The sequence below is a fragment of the Onychomys torridus genome, chromosome 11 (genome assembly GCF_903995425.1).
Source record: "Onychomys torridus chromosome 11, mOncTor1.1, whole genome shotgun sequence".
Lineage (NCBI taxonomy): Eukaryota > Metazoa > Chordata > Mammalia > Rodentia > Cricetidae > Onychomys > Onychomys torridus.
The window spans coordinates 43,160,087-43,178,440 of NC_050453.1; the positions used below are offsets into that span (position 1 = coordinate 43,160,087).

Here is an 18,354-nt window from a genome sequence, read left to right on the forward strand (position 1 = left end):
ATCACTATTGGGAGGTGTGGCCTTGTTGGAGGAAGTGTGTCACTGTGGAGGTGGACTTTGATGGTCTCATATACGCTCTAGCCACACCCAGTGTCTCAGACCACTTCCTGTTGCCTATGCAAGATACAGAATTCTCAGCTACCTCTCCAACTCCATGTCTATCTGCAGGCCACCATGTTGCGCCATGATGATAATGGACTAAACCTCTGCAACTGTAAGCCAGCACCTTATTAAATGTTGTCTTGTATAAGAATTGCTGTGGTTGTGGTGTCTCTTCACAGCAATAGAAATCTAAGACAGTAGGTAAAGTACTTGCTGCATAAGCATAATGACCTCTGTTCAGATCCCCAGAGCTCAGTAAAAGATGGGTGTGGCAATATGCTCTAATCCCAGTGTTTGGGAGATGGAGACAGGAGGATTTCAGCAGCTTGCTGGCTAGCTAGTTTAGCTAGAGTTCCAGGATTGGTGAGACACTGACAAAATAAGGTGAGGAAACAATCAAGGAATGCTTTAGGATGTCAGTTTCTAGCCTTCACTCATGCATGCATAGGTGAAGCAACATACATGTATACATGTATGCACCTCTCTCTCTTCCTTCGTCCCCCCCCTCTCCCACCATCTCTTCCTCCTTTCATGCTTGCAAGCAGGAAGAAGGGCTGGTTCAGTCCAGCACGCATGTTAGAAAACTGGATGTATTAGTTTGTGCCTGTAATCCCATGCTGGGGAGGAGACAGGAGGATCCCTGGGGCTTGTTGGCCAGCCAGGCTAGCTAAATTGGCAGGTTCAGGTTCAAGGTTTTGAGACTCTGTCTCAAAAAATAAGGTAGAAAATGAGGAAGACACCTAGCATTGGCCTTTGGCATTGTGTTTACGTACACAAAGCACACATGGATATGTATCTCCACATGTGCACACACAGATACACACACACACACACACACACACACACACACACACACACATACACGTTAAATCAGAATGTGTCATCCATAGGATTTGGAGATGAGTTGATAAAAATCTTTTAATCAGTTCTCAGTGATTTTTATGCTTCCAAAGGCAGCTGAATGAATGGATATAATTCTTAAAAGTCATGACTATAAATAGTGTTATTGTTACTGTTTCTAGACATTGTGAATATATAATTTTTAATGATAAGTACTTTGAAAGCTTCTTCTCGAGCTGAAGAGATAACTCAATCAGTAGTTAAAGTGCTCACTGTGCAACCATGAGGACCAGAGTTCAAATCCCCAGAATTCCCAGAAATGCTTGGTGGAATGGTGCACCCACCCACTTGTAATTCTAAACTCAAAACTGGAGAGGTGGCTCAGAGGTTAAGAGCATTGGCTGCTCTTTCTAAGGTTCTGAGTTCAGTTCCCTGCAACCACATGGTAACTCACAGCCATCTATAATGAGATCTGGTGCCTTCTTCTGGCCTGTAGGCACACGTGCAGGCAGAACATTGTATACATAATAAACAAAAAATAAATTAAAAAAAAAAAACATGAGCCACCACCACCTAGCTCACTTACTGACTTTAAAAAAAAAAAAAAAAAAAAAAAAAGTAGAGATGAGATCATCAGAGCAAGATGGCTATCAAAAAGAGCCATATTGAGAAGCTCTGGGCTTGACTTATTCCTGATATCAACCTTGGGTTTCCATACATAAGAGCACACATGTGCATATGTATCCATTCATGCATATGTGTCATGCATAAATATCCATAGACACCACAATACACAAATACACATAACACATACAAATACACTTACCACATGAAAATGGGTGGGGAACCAATTTTTTTTTAAGTTACTATTTTGGGGCTCTTTGAGACAGGGTCTCACATAGTCCAAGCTGGCCTTAAGCTTGCTGGGAAGCCTGTGCTTTTCCCAATCCTGTGCTTTACCTCCAAAGGTTTGGGATTACAGTTGTGCACCATGTCTTATTTTAAAAACATTTTAGCGTTTCATAATCTACTTAAGAACTCTATTAAAATGATTGCCTTTCATTTTTCATGGTATTAAACACAAACTGTGAGCACATTCCATGCACTACATACAGTAAGTTTGGTCTTGGTTCATAGTGAATTTACAAGTGGCAGAGAGTACAGTCATTAAGTTGTGGTTTTTAAACTGTTTTGGACATAAACTTTGGTTTCTTGAAGTGCTTCTACTGCCATGGATTGGAGTGGGAAGATAGTCTAGTAGTTGATATCTTTGATTGCAAATCCAGCTTTAGCCAGTGTATGGTTTTGCAACCTTTTCATATTTAGAGCCAAGGAAATTAGCCTTAGCTGGTGAGCAACTTGTCTAAAGTCAAGTAGATACATCTTTTCTCTATAAAAGTAACTGATGGCTCATGTTAAATAAGGGTACAAAAGAGCCAATCAATTATGTTTAAAATATGGGAGTGTAGCTTAGTGATGGAATGCTTGTCTAGTGTGTATAAGGACCTGGGTTTAATCCCCAGTCCTGGTTAAAAAATGGGTTTAAAGGCACAAAAGCCAGGTAATGAAAAATAAGGAACATTTACCAAAACATACACAAATAATTATTGTAACACTTGAACACACATTTTTAACAGGAAGTTTCCCAGAAGTTAAAACTAAAAAATAGAGGTATATTCTAGGTAGATGTATGTCACATACGTCACTCTCTCTGCCTTGTCACTAAAGAGTAAAATGTAAACTTGCAGGCAAGAGAGATGGGTCAGCAGCTAAAGGCACTTACTGCTACACCTAGAAGCCTTTGATCCACATTCAAGGCCAGCCTGGCTATAAAACAAGTTATACCTAAACATGGTAGAATGAGAGAACTGACTCCCCAAAACTGTCCTCTGACTTCCATATGTATGTCATAATACAGACGTGCTCACACACACACACACACACACACACACACACACACACACAAATGTAATAAAATCATTTTTAAAAATGAAATGTCAACTTGCAACAATCTAGAGTTACCTGAGAGGAGAGCTTCAATTAAGAAATAACTCCTTATATATTATCTATCCGTGGTAAGTACTGAATAAATATTGGTTGTTAGAGGTTGCCAATTACTTGTTTGTTTAGGTTTTTGTTTTTTGAGACAGGGTCAAGTTGGCCTGTAACTTGTTATATAGCCCAGGCTGGCCTTGAATGCCCATTCTCTGAGTTAGAGTTATTATTGCTATGATGTGGAAATATAAGCCAAATAAACCCTTTCCTATGTAGACAAATTTCTAAATGGTCTTATTAAATAAAACAAACAGAAAAACAAAACATGGAGCCAAATATAGGGGTGAACAAATATAGGGGTGAAAGTTTTAGAGAGATTAGAGAAATACAGAAAGCCACCAGCTAACTTCACCTCACCAACTCCGCAGCTTCCAAAGAGCGCTACTTCCTGTCTACCCAGGCTTATATGCCTTGCTTTTCTGCCGTCTCATTGGCCTTAGCCCAGCTACTTCACTTCCTCTTCCTACACAACTTTGTCACCATCTGTCTGTACAGACCTCCAGTTCTCTGGTTGGTACTGGGATTAAAGGCGTGTGTCACCACACTTGGCTCTCTTCCCTAGTGTGGCCTTGAACACACAGAGATCCTGCCTGCTAAGAGATTAAGAGGGTGTTCTGCCTGACTTCTTTGTTTACTTAAAATGGCTGGCCTTTCTCCCTCTCCATCTTGCTTTTGGCTATGGTGTTTCATCACAGCAATCCAGGTGGTGAGAGAAAGCTGATTCCCTCAAGATGGCCTCTGAGCTCCACAGGTGCACCATGGCCTGTCTCTCCAGACACATAAACACACAGTAAAGAAGTACAGAAAAGATTAGAGTTCGTACATTGTGCTCTTACAGGATAGTTTCAAATATTTGTTAACTAGCACTCTTGTGTGGTTGTCTTCCTAAGCTGAGCAGTATTATTCTGCCCTTGTATGTAGCTGAAAAATGATTAGTTGAGACTAAAGAGATGGCTGTTTCTTCTTCTTCTCCTCCTCTTCCTTCCTTCCTTCCTTCCTTCCTTCCTTCTTCATCCTTCCTTCTTCCTCCTTTCTTCTTTCTTCTTTCTTTTTCGTTTCTTGAGACAAGGTTTCTTTGTGTAGCTCTGGCTGGACCTTGCTATGTAGACTAGGCTGGTCTCAAACTCACAGAGATCTACCTGGCACGCCCCAGGCCACTGAGGGACCTTATTTAAAAGCACCTGTGAGAGGAACGCCTGAGGTTGTACTCTGCCTCCTCCTGTGTCAACATGCACACACACCCCAGCCTCTAAAACCATGAACATTAAAACAGAAGCAAAGCTAACATTGCAGCATGATGATTCTGCCTTCAGAAGCAATTGCTTAACATTTTGCTTTAATGATGGAAAGATTTGACCTTTCTTTTTTTGTGTGTGTGACATTAGAGATTTACTTTATTTCATTTTTGAAATGTGTTTTGTCTGTTTGTTTGAGACGGCCCCTCATCATGTAGACAAGACTGCCCTTGAATTTATAGCAGTTTCCCTGCTTCTTCTCTTGAGTATTGGAATTAAAGGCATGTACCATTGTGTCTGGCTTCTTCCTAACTGTTTATAAACCTTTGAAATGTTTGTCACCAATAACTTGGGAATTTAGTAGAAATATTTTTAGCTTCTTGAGAGAAAGTTATTATGGTAGGTTATCTTACTTTAATTTACAGGAGAAAAATTTTAGCTTTTGTTTCTTATTGTTGTCCAAAGTCTTTATTTATTAGCTGAACTTCTGTTGTATACAAAGAGATAACACATTATTTTCAATAAATCTTGTTTTACTTTTTATGTGATAGAATTTCAAGTAAGCTATTACATGATAGCTGTATAATCATGACAGGAGTCACATCTGACTTACATGTTTGCCTCTAACATGTGACTCTTTCATAGTCATGTGGATGAGACAGCTTCAGCTTTGAAAACACTGTACTTGGGCTTTTTGTGTAGGATTAATTTGATTAATTCCTTTTACTAAAGAATGGAATATCTCACTTTGCTTTCCTCTGAAGTTGACTGTATTCAAGGATCTCCTAGAATCTGAAAACAGAATACCAGAGTCAACATGAACACTTTGTCTATGAATAAATATGTTCAGTTGTTGCTTTCTATACGAGAGAGACATTAGTTATGACATGTCCACCCTTTAAATTGCAAAATTAATACTTAATTAGTGTTCTAAGGGATTGTCATGTTGTATGCTTATTTTTTCATATTTTTTTTCTTAATTTTCTCTTAGCAGCTAATAATATAGTGGATTTTAAAACAGTAAAATTCCTGCTCCAGGACTCTAAAAGTTTGTTACATGCCTTCAGTACAAGGTCAAACTATGATGGTATTCTTCCACAGACCTTTGCTCAAGTAAACAAACTACTTCAAGTACTTGCAGAGGTAAGACATCTATGAAGTGTGATTTAGAGTAGTTGATCATGTACATTTCAAACATGGATTTAGTGGACAACAATAAAAGGATATATTACCCTGACTTACTAGCATTCTGAAAGTATTGAGTAAATGCTAAGTACATTGAACTATAGGTAAGCCTTACTACAGATATTGAAATGTACACTTTTGATGGAAGTGGTATCACAAAATAGGTGAGTTGTTTGTTTTTTGAGATAGAATTTGTCTGTATAGTTCACCTAGCCTCAAATGTATGACCTTCTTTTGTTTTTATTTGGTACTTTGTAATATTGAGATTATGGGTATACACCACTACAAACTTGGGATTTTATTTGATTGTTGTTGAATTTTATATTACTTCCTTTATGGATAATAGAAAGATATACACACAAAAAAAGAGGGACTAGAGAGTTGGTTTAGCAGTTAAGAGTCCTTGTTACTCTTGGAGAAGACCAAGGTTCAGTTCTCTGCATTTACTTGGTTGGTGGCTTACAACTATCCTTAACTCCAGTTTCAGCACTTCTGACACCATCTTCTGACCTCCTCAGGCACTAGGTATGCTCATGGTACATATACATGCATTCAGACAAAACAGTCATACACATAAAATAAATATTTAAAAAATAACAAAATAAGTTTTGGGTTTATTTGGTTTTTTTGAGACAGGGTTTCTCTGTGTAGTTTTGGTGCCTGTCCTGGATCTCACACTGTAGACCAGGCTGGCCTCGAACTCACAGAGATCCGCCTGCCTCTGCCTCCCAAGGGCTGGGATCACAGGCGGTCGCCACCACTGTCCGGCTGTTTTTTGTTTGTTTGTTTTTGAGACAGGGTCTCCTGTAGCTCAGACTAGCCTCTGATTTACTGTGTAGCTTTTTGATCCTCTTGCCTTTATCTCCTGAATACTGGGATTATAGCTATATATACTATAATATAATATATATACTATAATGCCCTGTTTATGTAGTCTTAGGGAATCTAGAGTGTCATGCATGCTAGGCAAAGTACTCTATCAACTGAGATACATTCTGAACCCTAAAATATAGTTTACTGAGAATTGTTTGTATAATTCATTAGATTTGATACACCTTAGGTGTTTATTTAGCTCTCTAACTTGAACAATAAATATATTATTTCCAAAATAACGTTTCTTATAGAATAACTTGAAAAGTACCTAATCTTAATTATCAAATATAGAAAATCAAGAAGAGAATACTCATCATCTGTTTGCTTCTGAAAAGCTGCTGGGAAACTAGGATGAGGCAGTTAATGAGCACCATTTTCAGCGGTGTGTGTGAGAGAGGCTGGAAGGAGGGAAAGGAGAAGACAGTCTTGTGAGCTTCCCAGTCACCCCAAAATTCTGATCAACCACTGTGCTAGAATAATTCAAATCAATTTTGTTGATTAGTTTTATATTTTACATGCTCAGGATCCTGACCTGTGGGGTTTTTGTTGTTTCATTTTTTTTGCCTCTAGTTCTTTAAATTCTTGGACCTTTACTCCTCCCACTTTTTTGTAAAATGAGTACAATAATAATTCTTGACTAAGAATTGCCATAAGAATGAACTAAGTTACTAAAAAACAAACAAAAAACAAAAAACAAAAACAAAAAAAAACAACTTAGTGCCTAGCAGATAGTAAGTGCTATATAAGTTTTTATTTTTTAAAAAATATACTTGCATGATTGTATATTCTCAGTTTTAGGAGTCAGAGCAAAGGAGAAATAGGTAAATGCTCAATATTAAATGTTTATGGTAATTAAAACGATTATCTGGGCTAGAAGTCTAACTCAGTGGGAGAGCTTGCTAGAGATGGACAAAGCCCTGAGTTCCATCCCAGTATTGCCACAAAACTCAATTTCAGGAAAAAAAAATACTAGCCCATTATTTATATTTACTAAGTTCATAATTTAATACAAACAGGCAAAATGAGAAGATCATCTTTTTTTGTTTTCTGCCCCACAAATTAGAGAATGGTAATACCTGTGTACTTGGTGTGGGATCATAACCTCCTTTCTAGAGTGCTGAGAGTTGAATCTCTCTTATGCTTCTTACATTTGAGTTACCGTGCACGAGGTTTTTAAATCTTTGTATTTCTCAGTTTCCTCCACTTAAAACTCTGAATTGTTTGTTTCATAGGGTTTCAGTTCTGTGTCATAGTACTGTGTAGTCATGAGGATTGAGTGAGTGAATATAAAACCCTAGAAAGCTCCTGTGTGCATGCAGCATGTTTGCATAAATAGTAACAGTTACTATTTACAGATTAGAAATTTTATTTAAAACATTTCAAAGCATAAAAATAGTAAGACATTAAGCTATCTTTTGAAGTCATCCTTTTATTAATGTGGAAACTTAACTCTAGAGAAATAAACACAATTGTTTGGTGTTGGCCAAATTCTCCTGGGCATTGGGGTCAGCCTTAAAGTATGGCTAATAAACCCAATGAAACTCCAATAGAGAAAACTGATTTTGCCATTGCAAGTAGGCATCAATCACAAATAGCTTTTTGGCCAGGCATGAGAGCCTGTGTCCACTTGACCCTCTCATTGTTGGGACTCCATTTGGCTTGAACCTGTGCGGGCCCTTTGTGTGTTGCCAGTTTCTGAATTCATATGTGCTTCAGTCCTGTTGTGTCTGGAAGACATTGTTTCCTTGGAGTCGTCTATCACCTTGCCTCTTACAGTCTTCATCTTTCTTCCACATAGATCCCTGAGCCCTGAGGGGAGGACTTTGATTAAGACATCCCATTTAGGAGTGAGTGCCCCAAAGTCTCTCAGTCTCTGCACATTGTCCAGTTGTGGATCTTTTTGTTAGCTCCCATCCTACTGCAAGAAGCTTCTCTGATGAGGGCTGAGCAAGACATTGAACTATGGGTATAGCACTATGCCATTAGGCATCATTTTATTGCTACATTCCTTTTGCAGAATAATAGTATTAGGTTTTCCCTAGGCCCATAATCTACCTAGTCTCAGGTTCTTGACCACTTTAGTATCGTCAAATATAGGTTCCATCTTATGGAGTGGCTTTAAATCCAATCAGAAAGTGGTTGCTTATTCCCATAACATTTGTGTTACTATTGCACCAGGATATCTTGTAGGCTGGTTACTCTTGTAGGTCACAGGGGGTTTTGTTGCTGGGAAATACTGATGATTACCTTTTGCCTCTGGTAGTGTGCAGTGTACCTTCCAGTATCGTGAACACTATCAGTTGTAGTGAAGACTCTAGTTAGGCACCACCTCAACTTCTTTATGTTACATGGTAGATGTAAGTGTTGTCTTCAGCAATAGGGCCTTAGCTTACCATCCGATTGCAGAGGGTGATCAATAGCCTTGGCAATAACCTATGATGTTTGGGGATTTCTATGGGGCTCCTTTGACCGACAGTTCAACAAGATGTAACCTATTCCTAGCATTGGAGGTTTTGCTTGGTGGCATAAGATGTCTAGTTGAGGTATTGTGTCCTCTATTATTTAGTAACTCCATTTAGATTCCTTTTATATGTGTATTTATTTTAAGAAGCTTCTGCAGTACTAGGTTTCTGTATGGTTTTTCAAATGCCATTTAGTAGTCCTTCCCCAGATTTTTTTTTCTTTACCCTTCTATCCCCTCCCTATTTAATTGCCCTAGTTTGCCCTTCGTCTCTCCATAACAATGTATTAAACAGTATTCTTTAAAAAAAAAAAAAAAAATTTATTTAACTTTATTTTATGTGCATTGGTGTGAGGATGTCAGATGCCCTGGAACTGGAGTTACAGACAGTTGTGAGCTGCCATGTGGGTGCTGGGAATTGAATCCGGGTCCTCTGGAAGAGCAGCAAATGCTCTCAACCTCTGAGCCATATCTCCAGCCCTTAAACAGTATTCTTAATTAACAGTCAAATGTTAGGTAAGAAAGGTCACTAGAGTAATAAATTCAACATACGAAATCTAATGCTTTTCAAGGAATATTCTGTACATATGAAAGAACGACTAGCCAGCAAGTCCAGTAAACTTGTGTCTCTGTTTTCTTAGTTGCTAGTGAAGAACTGGTATGCATTTTATGTAATTCTTATGTCACAGGTCAAGACAAAACTGAAGCCAAATTCTTCAGAAAGCACAGTGAGTAAAAAGCAGGAAGACAGTTCTTTGACGAAGCTTCATAACCAAGACGTCCCTGTTCTCTTGGATTCTCATCTTCCCCAGTTCACCAGGCATCAAGAAATCTGGTCTGTCCTGGAGAATGTTTGGACTTCAATATATCAGAACAGGTACTAAATTCCCAAGACAGTTTCAACTTTATCATTACAAGTTTGCTTCTTGTAGGGTTTCCATTATTACCATTTCTACTGTAGTTAGTGTTTGGGCTATGAGTTTATTGTGCTATGGGTCTTTTGTCAAATTGGCACATTAGAAATATTTATGTTTAAATAGGGTAAACATTAGAATTACCTGGAAATAAGTTTCTATTTCTAAACACTATTCCTAAAAATTTGGATTCAGTAGGGCAGAGGTAAATCTGAGAATGCATTAAAAAAAGTCTCTCTAGGTGATTCTGATGTAATCAAGATGACGAGCATTGCTTGCATAAGTCACAACCAATAAGTCACTTAGATTGAGTCAGCAGCTTAGCTTGCAAGACTGTGATTACACTGGAAATAACTTGAGAAAAGTTCCTTGGATTAAAGAAAATTCATATAAAAATTGTAAAAGTGGATGAATGCTATTGTTTAAGAGAAAAAATACCATTACTGTAGTATATAAACATAAAACACTTTAGAATTAATGAATTGAAGAGATACAGAGATCATTCGTGGGTAATTTTTATTTTTTGTCTGTGTATATGTGGGTGTAGGGGTGTCACAGTGTGGAGGTCAGAGGACAGCTTGCAGAAATGGGTTCTTTCTCTGTTGTGTGAGGAATCAAACCCTGGTCACCAGGCTTAGCAGCAAGCATCTTTACCTGTTAAGCCATTTTGCTGCCCCCCCCCATGTTTGCGACCACTTGTGTTTTAGGTAGGTGAACGTGGGCTACGTTCCCCTTGAGTAGTTTTTCAAATAGATGCTGTTAGAATAGCTTATACAACTTAAAAGCACAAATTTTATTTTATTGGTTTTTTGAGACAGGGTTTCTCCTGGCTGACCTGGATCTCGCTCTGTAGACCAGGCTGGCCTCAAACACACAGAGATCCACCTGCCTCTGCCTCTTGAGTGCTGGGATTAAAGGCGTGTGCCACCACCGCCTGCACAAGTATATTATGTTGCGTATTTCCCTGTGCCTCACTCTCAACTAGCTCCCATTTTCTCTTACCTTTGTCTCCTTTGTTTTGGAGCTCATTTTTCAGTCCTTGGCTATAATTAAACATTTTTCAACAAATTTATGGCCTGCTATTTGGCTTTCTAACCCATCATACTATAAAGATAATTGCATTGGAATGTGAACTAAAGATTATATTACAAATTTGTAAATTTTTTATGAATCAGTTTGTTTTCCTAGTCAACATTTTTTGGTGTTTTGACTAATCAGATATTCTGGTTTACAGAAAATTACCATATATAGGAGGCAAGAATGGCTGCTTTAAAAATAAAACTAAGATGTTTGAAAACATAGGAGTTAATCTGTAATATTCTTGCATTTGTATTGCCTGTTAGAGAGCTCTGTGTTATTTCTGAGTAATAGACTGTATTATGCTAGCATTTCAGTAAGTGACAATGTTTATAGTGCCTTAACAATACATATTTATTTAGCCTAATTTTTAACAAGCCTAGTTGTATTGCAGAATTGCAGTAGAATTTATTGAATATAATCCTTTTGCATAAAAGTGCTCATTTAGAGATCTGATATGTCTATTCTTAATTACTCATATCAGTTACTAGAATACACTTATGGTTAGTGTTATCAACTTGATAGAATCTAGAAACATCTGGGAGATGGGCCTTTGGGTGTGCTGTCTCTGCTTTCTGAGTGCCAGGATTAAAGACAGGGTCTACCACCTTGGCTTAGTATTTTTGCTACTTAAAAACTATACCACTGTTCCAATGGAACAATAAAGACAATGGCTTTGGGGAAACCATCCAGTTTTTCTGAAACTCTGTTCATCCTGAAACAGTAGCCACATGATCTTTAAGGTCTGCAGACTTAGAAATTCCATAACTTGGATTTGGGGCTATTTTAATACACTCTTTTTTTTTTGACAGGGTCTCTCTGTGTACTAAATGAGAATCTGTTCGGTCTTCCTCAGTCCTTGCCTAGTAAATGTGTCTCTGTATTCTCTGCTTTTGCCTTAGTGCAGTGGGTATAGTCTGCTCTAATCCACACCTCATGTAGCTTAACCGTTTACATTTGCCAGAGCCCTATTTCAAATGAGGTCCATACTGAAGCTCTAGAGCAGTGCTTTCCCAACCTTCCTAATGCTGTGACCCTTTAATATAGTTCCTCATGGTATAAAATTATTTTTGTTGCTACTTCATAACTGTAATTTAGCTGCTGTTATGAATCGTAATGTAAATATCTGATATTTCAGGTGGTCTTAGGTGACCCCTGTGAAAAGGTCATTCTACTCACAGGTTGAGAACCATAGTTCTAGATGAATGTGAATTTGGGAAGGACACCATTCAGATACAATACAATGTGTTTTGATTTTTAATATAGTTACTGTTACCTAAGTAAATATTTATATATTTAAAGACAGGGTCTCACTATGTAGCCCTGGCCAGGCCAGACTGGAACTCACTATGTAGATCAGGCTGGCTTTGAACTCAGAGAGATCTGCCTGCTTCTGCTTTCCCACTGCTAGGATTAAAAGCGTGTACCACAATATCTAGTCTTATTTTTAGTTTTGATCCATATATGGCATAAATACTTAAAAATATTTTAGTATTTTATTAAGCAGACATTAAAGGTCTCACTAATTATTTACTGTAATTGTCAATTCACAGTAAATCTTTGGAAGTGGAATTACAAGGATAACGTCCAATTTTTTATTCACTCCTCTCTATCTCTGTGGTCTTCTTTTAGAGTGAAGTGTGTTCACCCAGCTTTTATGTTAATTCCTTTAAATTAGATCTGTGTGGTGTGTGGCCTCGATCCTTGTGTGGATGTTAGCCCAGACTTTTCTCGTGTCACTGTCTTTGATTTCTAACTTAAATGGATGAGTATTACACAAGATTAATTATAGTATTACTTTTTTATATGTCATCAGTGAAAACACCTACAAGTACTAAGTGAGCACATACTTCTTTCTGTTTTTTAGCACAGATGTGTTTCAGACACTGGACTCAAGTTCAACTCTGACAACTTCAAAAATAGCATCATTTGAAGAAGCATTTCTATATCTTCAAAAGTTAATGGCAGCTGTGAAGGATATTCTTGAAGGAATTCAAAGGTGAGCATTATGTTAAATTTAAAATTTATAAATTCTGTTAGCTAAATTTAGACTTGGTAGGAGTCTTCTGGCAAGGTAGAAACTATTGGCTGTTTTTGAGACAGGGTCTCCCTATGCAGCCTTGGGTGGTCAGGTATGGACCAGGCTCATAGAGATCTGCCTGCCTCTGCCTCTTGAGTGCTGGAATTGAAGGTGTGCATCACTACACCTAGTAGGTGATTGGCTTTTAGATTTTCCTTTCTTAGTTTCATAAGAAACTACCACCCAGCCATATCACTTCCTGTTTCTTCCACACTAGTGCTGGGATTAAAGGCATGTGTGTCTTCCAAGTACTGGGAGCAAAGGCGTGAGAGCCCAAGTGCTGGGATTAAAGGTGTGTGCCACCATTGCCTGGCCTCTGTGGTTACTAGTGGCTTGTTCTGTCCTCTGATCTCCAGGCAAGCTTTATTTGTTAGAGCACAGACAAAAATATCACCACAATTTTTATTGTTTTAAAACACAGCTTATGGTTTTGGTTTGAAATAGCTTATAAAGAGGGCGCTCTCTCGTGTGCTCCCTTCCTCCCCCACTCCCGTGTGTGTGTGTGTGTGTGTGTGTGTGTGTGTGTGTGTGTGGTATTTGCATGTTTGTGCAGCTTTGTCCACCTGTACATATATGTGGAGGCAAGAGGAGGATGGCACGTGGATTCTGTTTTCTCACTCAGCCTTATGCCCTTAAGACAGAGACTCCAGTGAGCCTCCTGTCTCTATTTCTCAACCTTCCTAAAGCTGTGATCCTTTAATGTAGTTCCTCCTGCTGTGGTGACCCCAACCATAAAATTATTTTCATTGCTAGTTCATAACTGAAATTTTGTTACCTTCATGAATCGTAATGTAAATATATCTGTGTTTTCTGATGGTATTAGGTGACCCCAGTGAAAGGGTCATTCACCCCCAAGAAGTTGAGAAATGCTGTCCTAGATGATTTTACACACACACACACATATGCATGCACGTGCGCCAGTTTCAACTAATTTTCCATGGTTCCTCAGATAACACTGTGCCTCATTATCAGGCTCTTCATACACTCTTGTTTTGTTTTTTTCTGTGACCAAGTATATTATTTGGTTTGATTAATACCAGAAAAATAATATAACCTATTGTTTGTAAATGACAAGACATAGTTACTCCATCTTACATTTCCCATTTTGTACGTAGCTTTATTTTTCATGGTTTATTTTATTACAAGCTTCCTCAGACTTTGAGTGAGGCAGAAAGTGCCTTTTCTATGTCTAGGACCTTGTGCAGGTAACAACATGTTATTAGCCAATAGGTGGTCAATAAATGTTTAAGTGTTTTGAGACATGGTGTCATGTGAACCAGACTGGCCTCAGGCTTACTATGTAGCCAAGGATGACCATGAACTTCTGATCTTCCTTCCTTTATTTCCCAATGTGGAGATGATAGGTGTGTGTCACCAGGCCCAGTGCATATTGTATAAACATTCTACCAACTGAGCTGTATCTCTAGCCCAATAAATGTTAGTGAATGTCTTACAATATTTTTGATTGAAGGATGTAGTTAGAGTTTTCCTGTCTGGCCCAGTCAGGACAAATCTCTCTTACCCGCCAGTCCCACAGTCGCTCAGACCCAACCAAGAAAGCACACAGAAACTTACATTGCTTACAAACTGTATGGCTGTGGCAGGCTTTTTGTTATCTACTTCTCCTATCTTAAATTAACCCATTTCTGTTAGTCTATATTTTGCCACATGGCTTGCGGCTTACCAGTGTCTTTACATGTTGCTTCTCATGGCGGCGGCTGGTGGTGTCTCCCCAGCCTTCTACTTCCCAGAATTCTCTTCTCTCTTGTCCCGCCTATACTTCCTGCCTGGCCACTGGCCAATCAGAACTTTATTTACACAGAGCGATATCCACAGCAGAAGGAATCTTCTTTATTATAACAGTAGATGGTTAGTTAATATAGAGGTTTCCAAAGAGGTACAGAAGAGAGAAATATAAAGCTAAGAAAGAATAAGAATAAGAATAAAAAAATCCAGAAGTTGAAAAACTGTAAGAGGCTGATGAGATCAAAAAAGCATCAACATCTAGAATAAGTGATAAAGCCCTTGGCAGCTTGCCTATATAGCTCCTGGTATAACATCTTACCTAGTTTCTTAGTCCTCGTCCCCACCCCACTCCAAGACAAGGTTTCTCTGTGTAGCTCTGGTTGTCCTGGAACTCAGAAATCCATCTGCCTCTGCCTCCTGAGTGCTGGGATTAAAGGTGTGCACCCATCATACCTGGTTTTTGGTGTGTGTGTGGGGGGGGGGGGGGTGTATCTCTTCATTAACTATCTAATTTCAGCTAGCAGGCAGAAAGATAGAATCTAGTAAAAGATTTATTTATCTTTTAAATTTTTTATTGAAAATTATTTTCCAGACACTATATTGTAATCATGGTTTCTCCTCCTTCATGTCCTCCCAGATCCTCCTCGCTCCCCACCTAGCCAGCTCTACACCAGCTCCACGACTCTATGGTTAAGGAGATACGTAGGTGTTATCTCCAGTCCAAGGGCTTTACCATCAACTTGTGGAGAGTGATAGCCACTTGAATTATTTGGAGATTTCCATGAGTCCCCTTTGGTGAACAACTCAATTAGATGTAACCCGTACCTGGCACTGGAGATTCATTTGGGGGCTAGAGAAGTTTAGTTGGGGCTTCGTCTCCCCTGCTATTTGGTGATTCCATTTAGATTTATTTTATATATGTGTATATTTTAAGAATCTTCTACTGTAGTAGGCCCTCAAATGGCCCTTAGTGTTACCTATCCCTCCTTGTCTTCCCTCATTTATTCCCCTCCTGTCTCCATAACTATGTATTCTGTTTCCTCTTACTTGGAAGATTCTCCCCCTGCCCCAGTCCCTTACTCTACACCTAACATCTGTGTTTATATGGATTGTGATATTTCTGTTGAAGACTTAAAAGCTAACATTCACATGTAAGAAAATATATACCATATTTGTCTTTTTAGATGTGGGTTACCTCACCCAGGATGATTTTTTTATAGTTCCATTTACCTATGAGTTTCATGATTTAATTTTTTTAAATAGCTAAGTAATATTCTATTGTGTCAATGTACAACATTTCTTTATCCATTTACCTATTAATAGACATATATGCTGATTCCATTTTCTAGATATTATGGATAGAGCAGCAGTAAACATGGGTGAACACACAGTGTTTCTGTGGTAGGATGTAGTGGGGGTATATGCCCAAGCATGGTATCTTTTTTTTTTTTTTTTTTTTTAATGTGCATTGGTGTTTTGCCTATGTGAGGGTGTCAGGTACCCTGGAACTGGAATCACAGCTGTGAGTTGCCATGTGCTGGTAATTGAACCTGGGACCTCTGGAAGAACAGTCAGTATTCTTAACCACTGAGCCATCTCTCCAGTCCCCCAAGCATGGGATCTTGAGATAGATCTATTCTCACCTTCCTGGGGAACTTCCACACTGATTTCTACAGTGGCTGTACCAGTTTGTACTCCCACCAACAATGGATGAGTGTTCTCCTTACCCCACATCCTTGCCAGCATGAACTGCCATTTGTTTTATTGATCTTGGTGGCTATTCTGACTTGTGTAAGATGAAATCTCAAAGTAGTTTTGATTTGCATTTCCCTGATAACTAAGGATATTGAAGATTTCTTCAAGTGTTTACTAGATGACATTTAAATTCACAGAAGATAAACAGACAGTTGTTTTTATAAAATATTATAGAGGGTTAAGCAAGCTTGCTCAGTGGGTGCTTGTCACCAAATCTCACCACCTGAGTTAGATCCCTAAGGCCCATATTGTGGAATGGGAGACATTTTTTGCATTTTAACTGATACACAGGAATATAAAAGATTATGTATGTAGGGGTGTCCCATATGATGTTACAGTATTTGTACACGTTGTGTGATACTCAGATCAGGTTTAAAAATAGCTACCTTCTTTGACTGGTAGTGGTGGTGTGTAACCAGAAGATTTCTCCAGCCCGGCCCAGCCTGTCCCGTTTCTTTGTTCTCACCTGTTGTGCTGAGTGTCTGTGGCATTACCAGTCTGCTGGCATCTTGCTTCTCCTTGAGCAGTGGCTGGCGTCTCCCTCTCCTCTCCTTTCTTCTCCCACTATATCTGCTTGGATTTCCCACCTGCCTCTGAGCTGCCTTGCCATAGGCCAGTGCAGCTTTATTTGTCAAACAATCAGAGCAACTCATATACACCGCATACAGAAAGACATCCCACAGCAGTGGCACACACCTTTAACCTCAGCACTTGGAAGGCAGAGACAGGCGGATCTCTGTGAGTTCAAGGCCAGCCTGGGACAGCCTGTCTGGGGAATAAAAACAAAACAAAAAAAACAAAACCCTGTCTGAAAAAGAGAGAGAGAGAGAGAATAGCTATCTTCTTCTCAAACATTTATCATTTCTTTGATAAAGACATTCAAAATTCTTCCTTCTAGTATTTTGAAATACACAGTTGAATGCACTGACTTTGTGAACCTAATGGTAATTACCTGAGGCTGAAGAGAGTAGGGAGGAGGGAGGGTGAAGAGGGGTTGTCTGTGCTGGGCGGTGGTGGCCCACACCTTCAATCCCAGCACTTGGGAGGCAGAGCCAGGCGGATCTCTGTGGGTTTGAGGCCAGCCTGGGCTATCGAGTGAGTTCCAGGAAGGAGGAAGGGCGCAAAGCTACACAGAGAAACTCTGTCTTGGGGGGGGGGGGTTGGTTGCTCTATGGGTACAATGTTATACTTAGGTGCTGTGGATATCACTCTGTATAAATAAAGTGCTGATTGGCCAGTAGCCAGGCAGGAAGGATAGGGTAGGCTGGACAAGGAAGAGGAGAAGGCTGGGAACAGGAAGGCGGGGAGGAGAGACTGCCAGCCGCCGCCATGACAAGCAACATGTAAAGACACTTGTAAGCCACAAGCCACGTGGCAAAGTATAGATTAATAGAAATGGGCCAAATATAAGAGTAAGAGCTAGACAATGGTAGGCCTGAGCTAATGGCCAAGCAGTTTAAATAATATAAGTGTCTGTATGATTATTTTATATGTGGGTTGTGGGACCAGGGGGGGGGGGGGGGGCTTGGTGGAACCTGGAGAGAAGCTCTCCAACTACACTTAGGATTGAGAAGCTCGTGTAAAATAGCATAGTGATAATGCATTGTCTTTTTATAGCAAATTACTTATGGATCCTTTCCCTCTCTGATATGTGTGTGTGTGTGTGTGTGTGTGTGTGTGTGTGTGTGTGTGTGTTATGATTTATCTCTTTGATTAGGAAGTTTATTTATTTATTTTTATTTATTTTTTGTTGTTGTTGTTTTTATTTCCCCTAGACAGTGTTTCTCTGTATAGTCCTGGCTATCCTGGAACTCACTCTGTAGACTAGGCTGGTCTTGAACTCAGAAATTCACCTGCCTCTGCCTATCAAATTCTGGGACTAAAGTTATGTGCCACCATCACCTGGCATGAGGTTGTATTTTAAAATTACTTGCTGGGAGAAAACCTTTTCCCATACAACTGAATTATTCAGATTTTTGTGCGTTTTAAAGATATACTGGATTATGCCCTTTCTAAGATAGCAGAGTACAT

General features: G+C 39.1%; 1 protein-coding gene across 5 annotated transcripts in view; it reads left to right on the forward strand.

Annotated features, from left to right (window-relative positions):
• Swt1 (SWT1 RNA endoribonuclease homolog) overlaps positions 1-18,354 on the forward strand; it is a 69,226-nt gene that overhangs the window by 35,696 nt on the left and 15,176 nt on the right. For 4 of the 5 annotated variants that reach the window (XM_036202831.1, XM_036202834.1, XM_036202835.1 and 1 more), the window contains 3 exons: positions 5,224-5,375; positions 9,441-9,628; positions 12,610-12,741. In XM_036202831.1, the coding sequence (XP_036058724.1) occupies positions 5,224-5,375; positions 9,441-9,628; positions 12,610-12,741 (472 nt within the window). The remainder of the gene's footprint in view (positions 1-5,223; positions 5,376-9,440; positions 9,629-12,609; positions 12,742-18,354) is intronic. The other variant, XM_036202833.1, reaches the window with a different exon arrangement.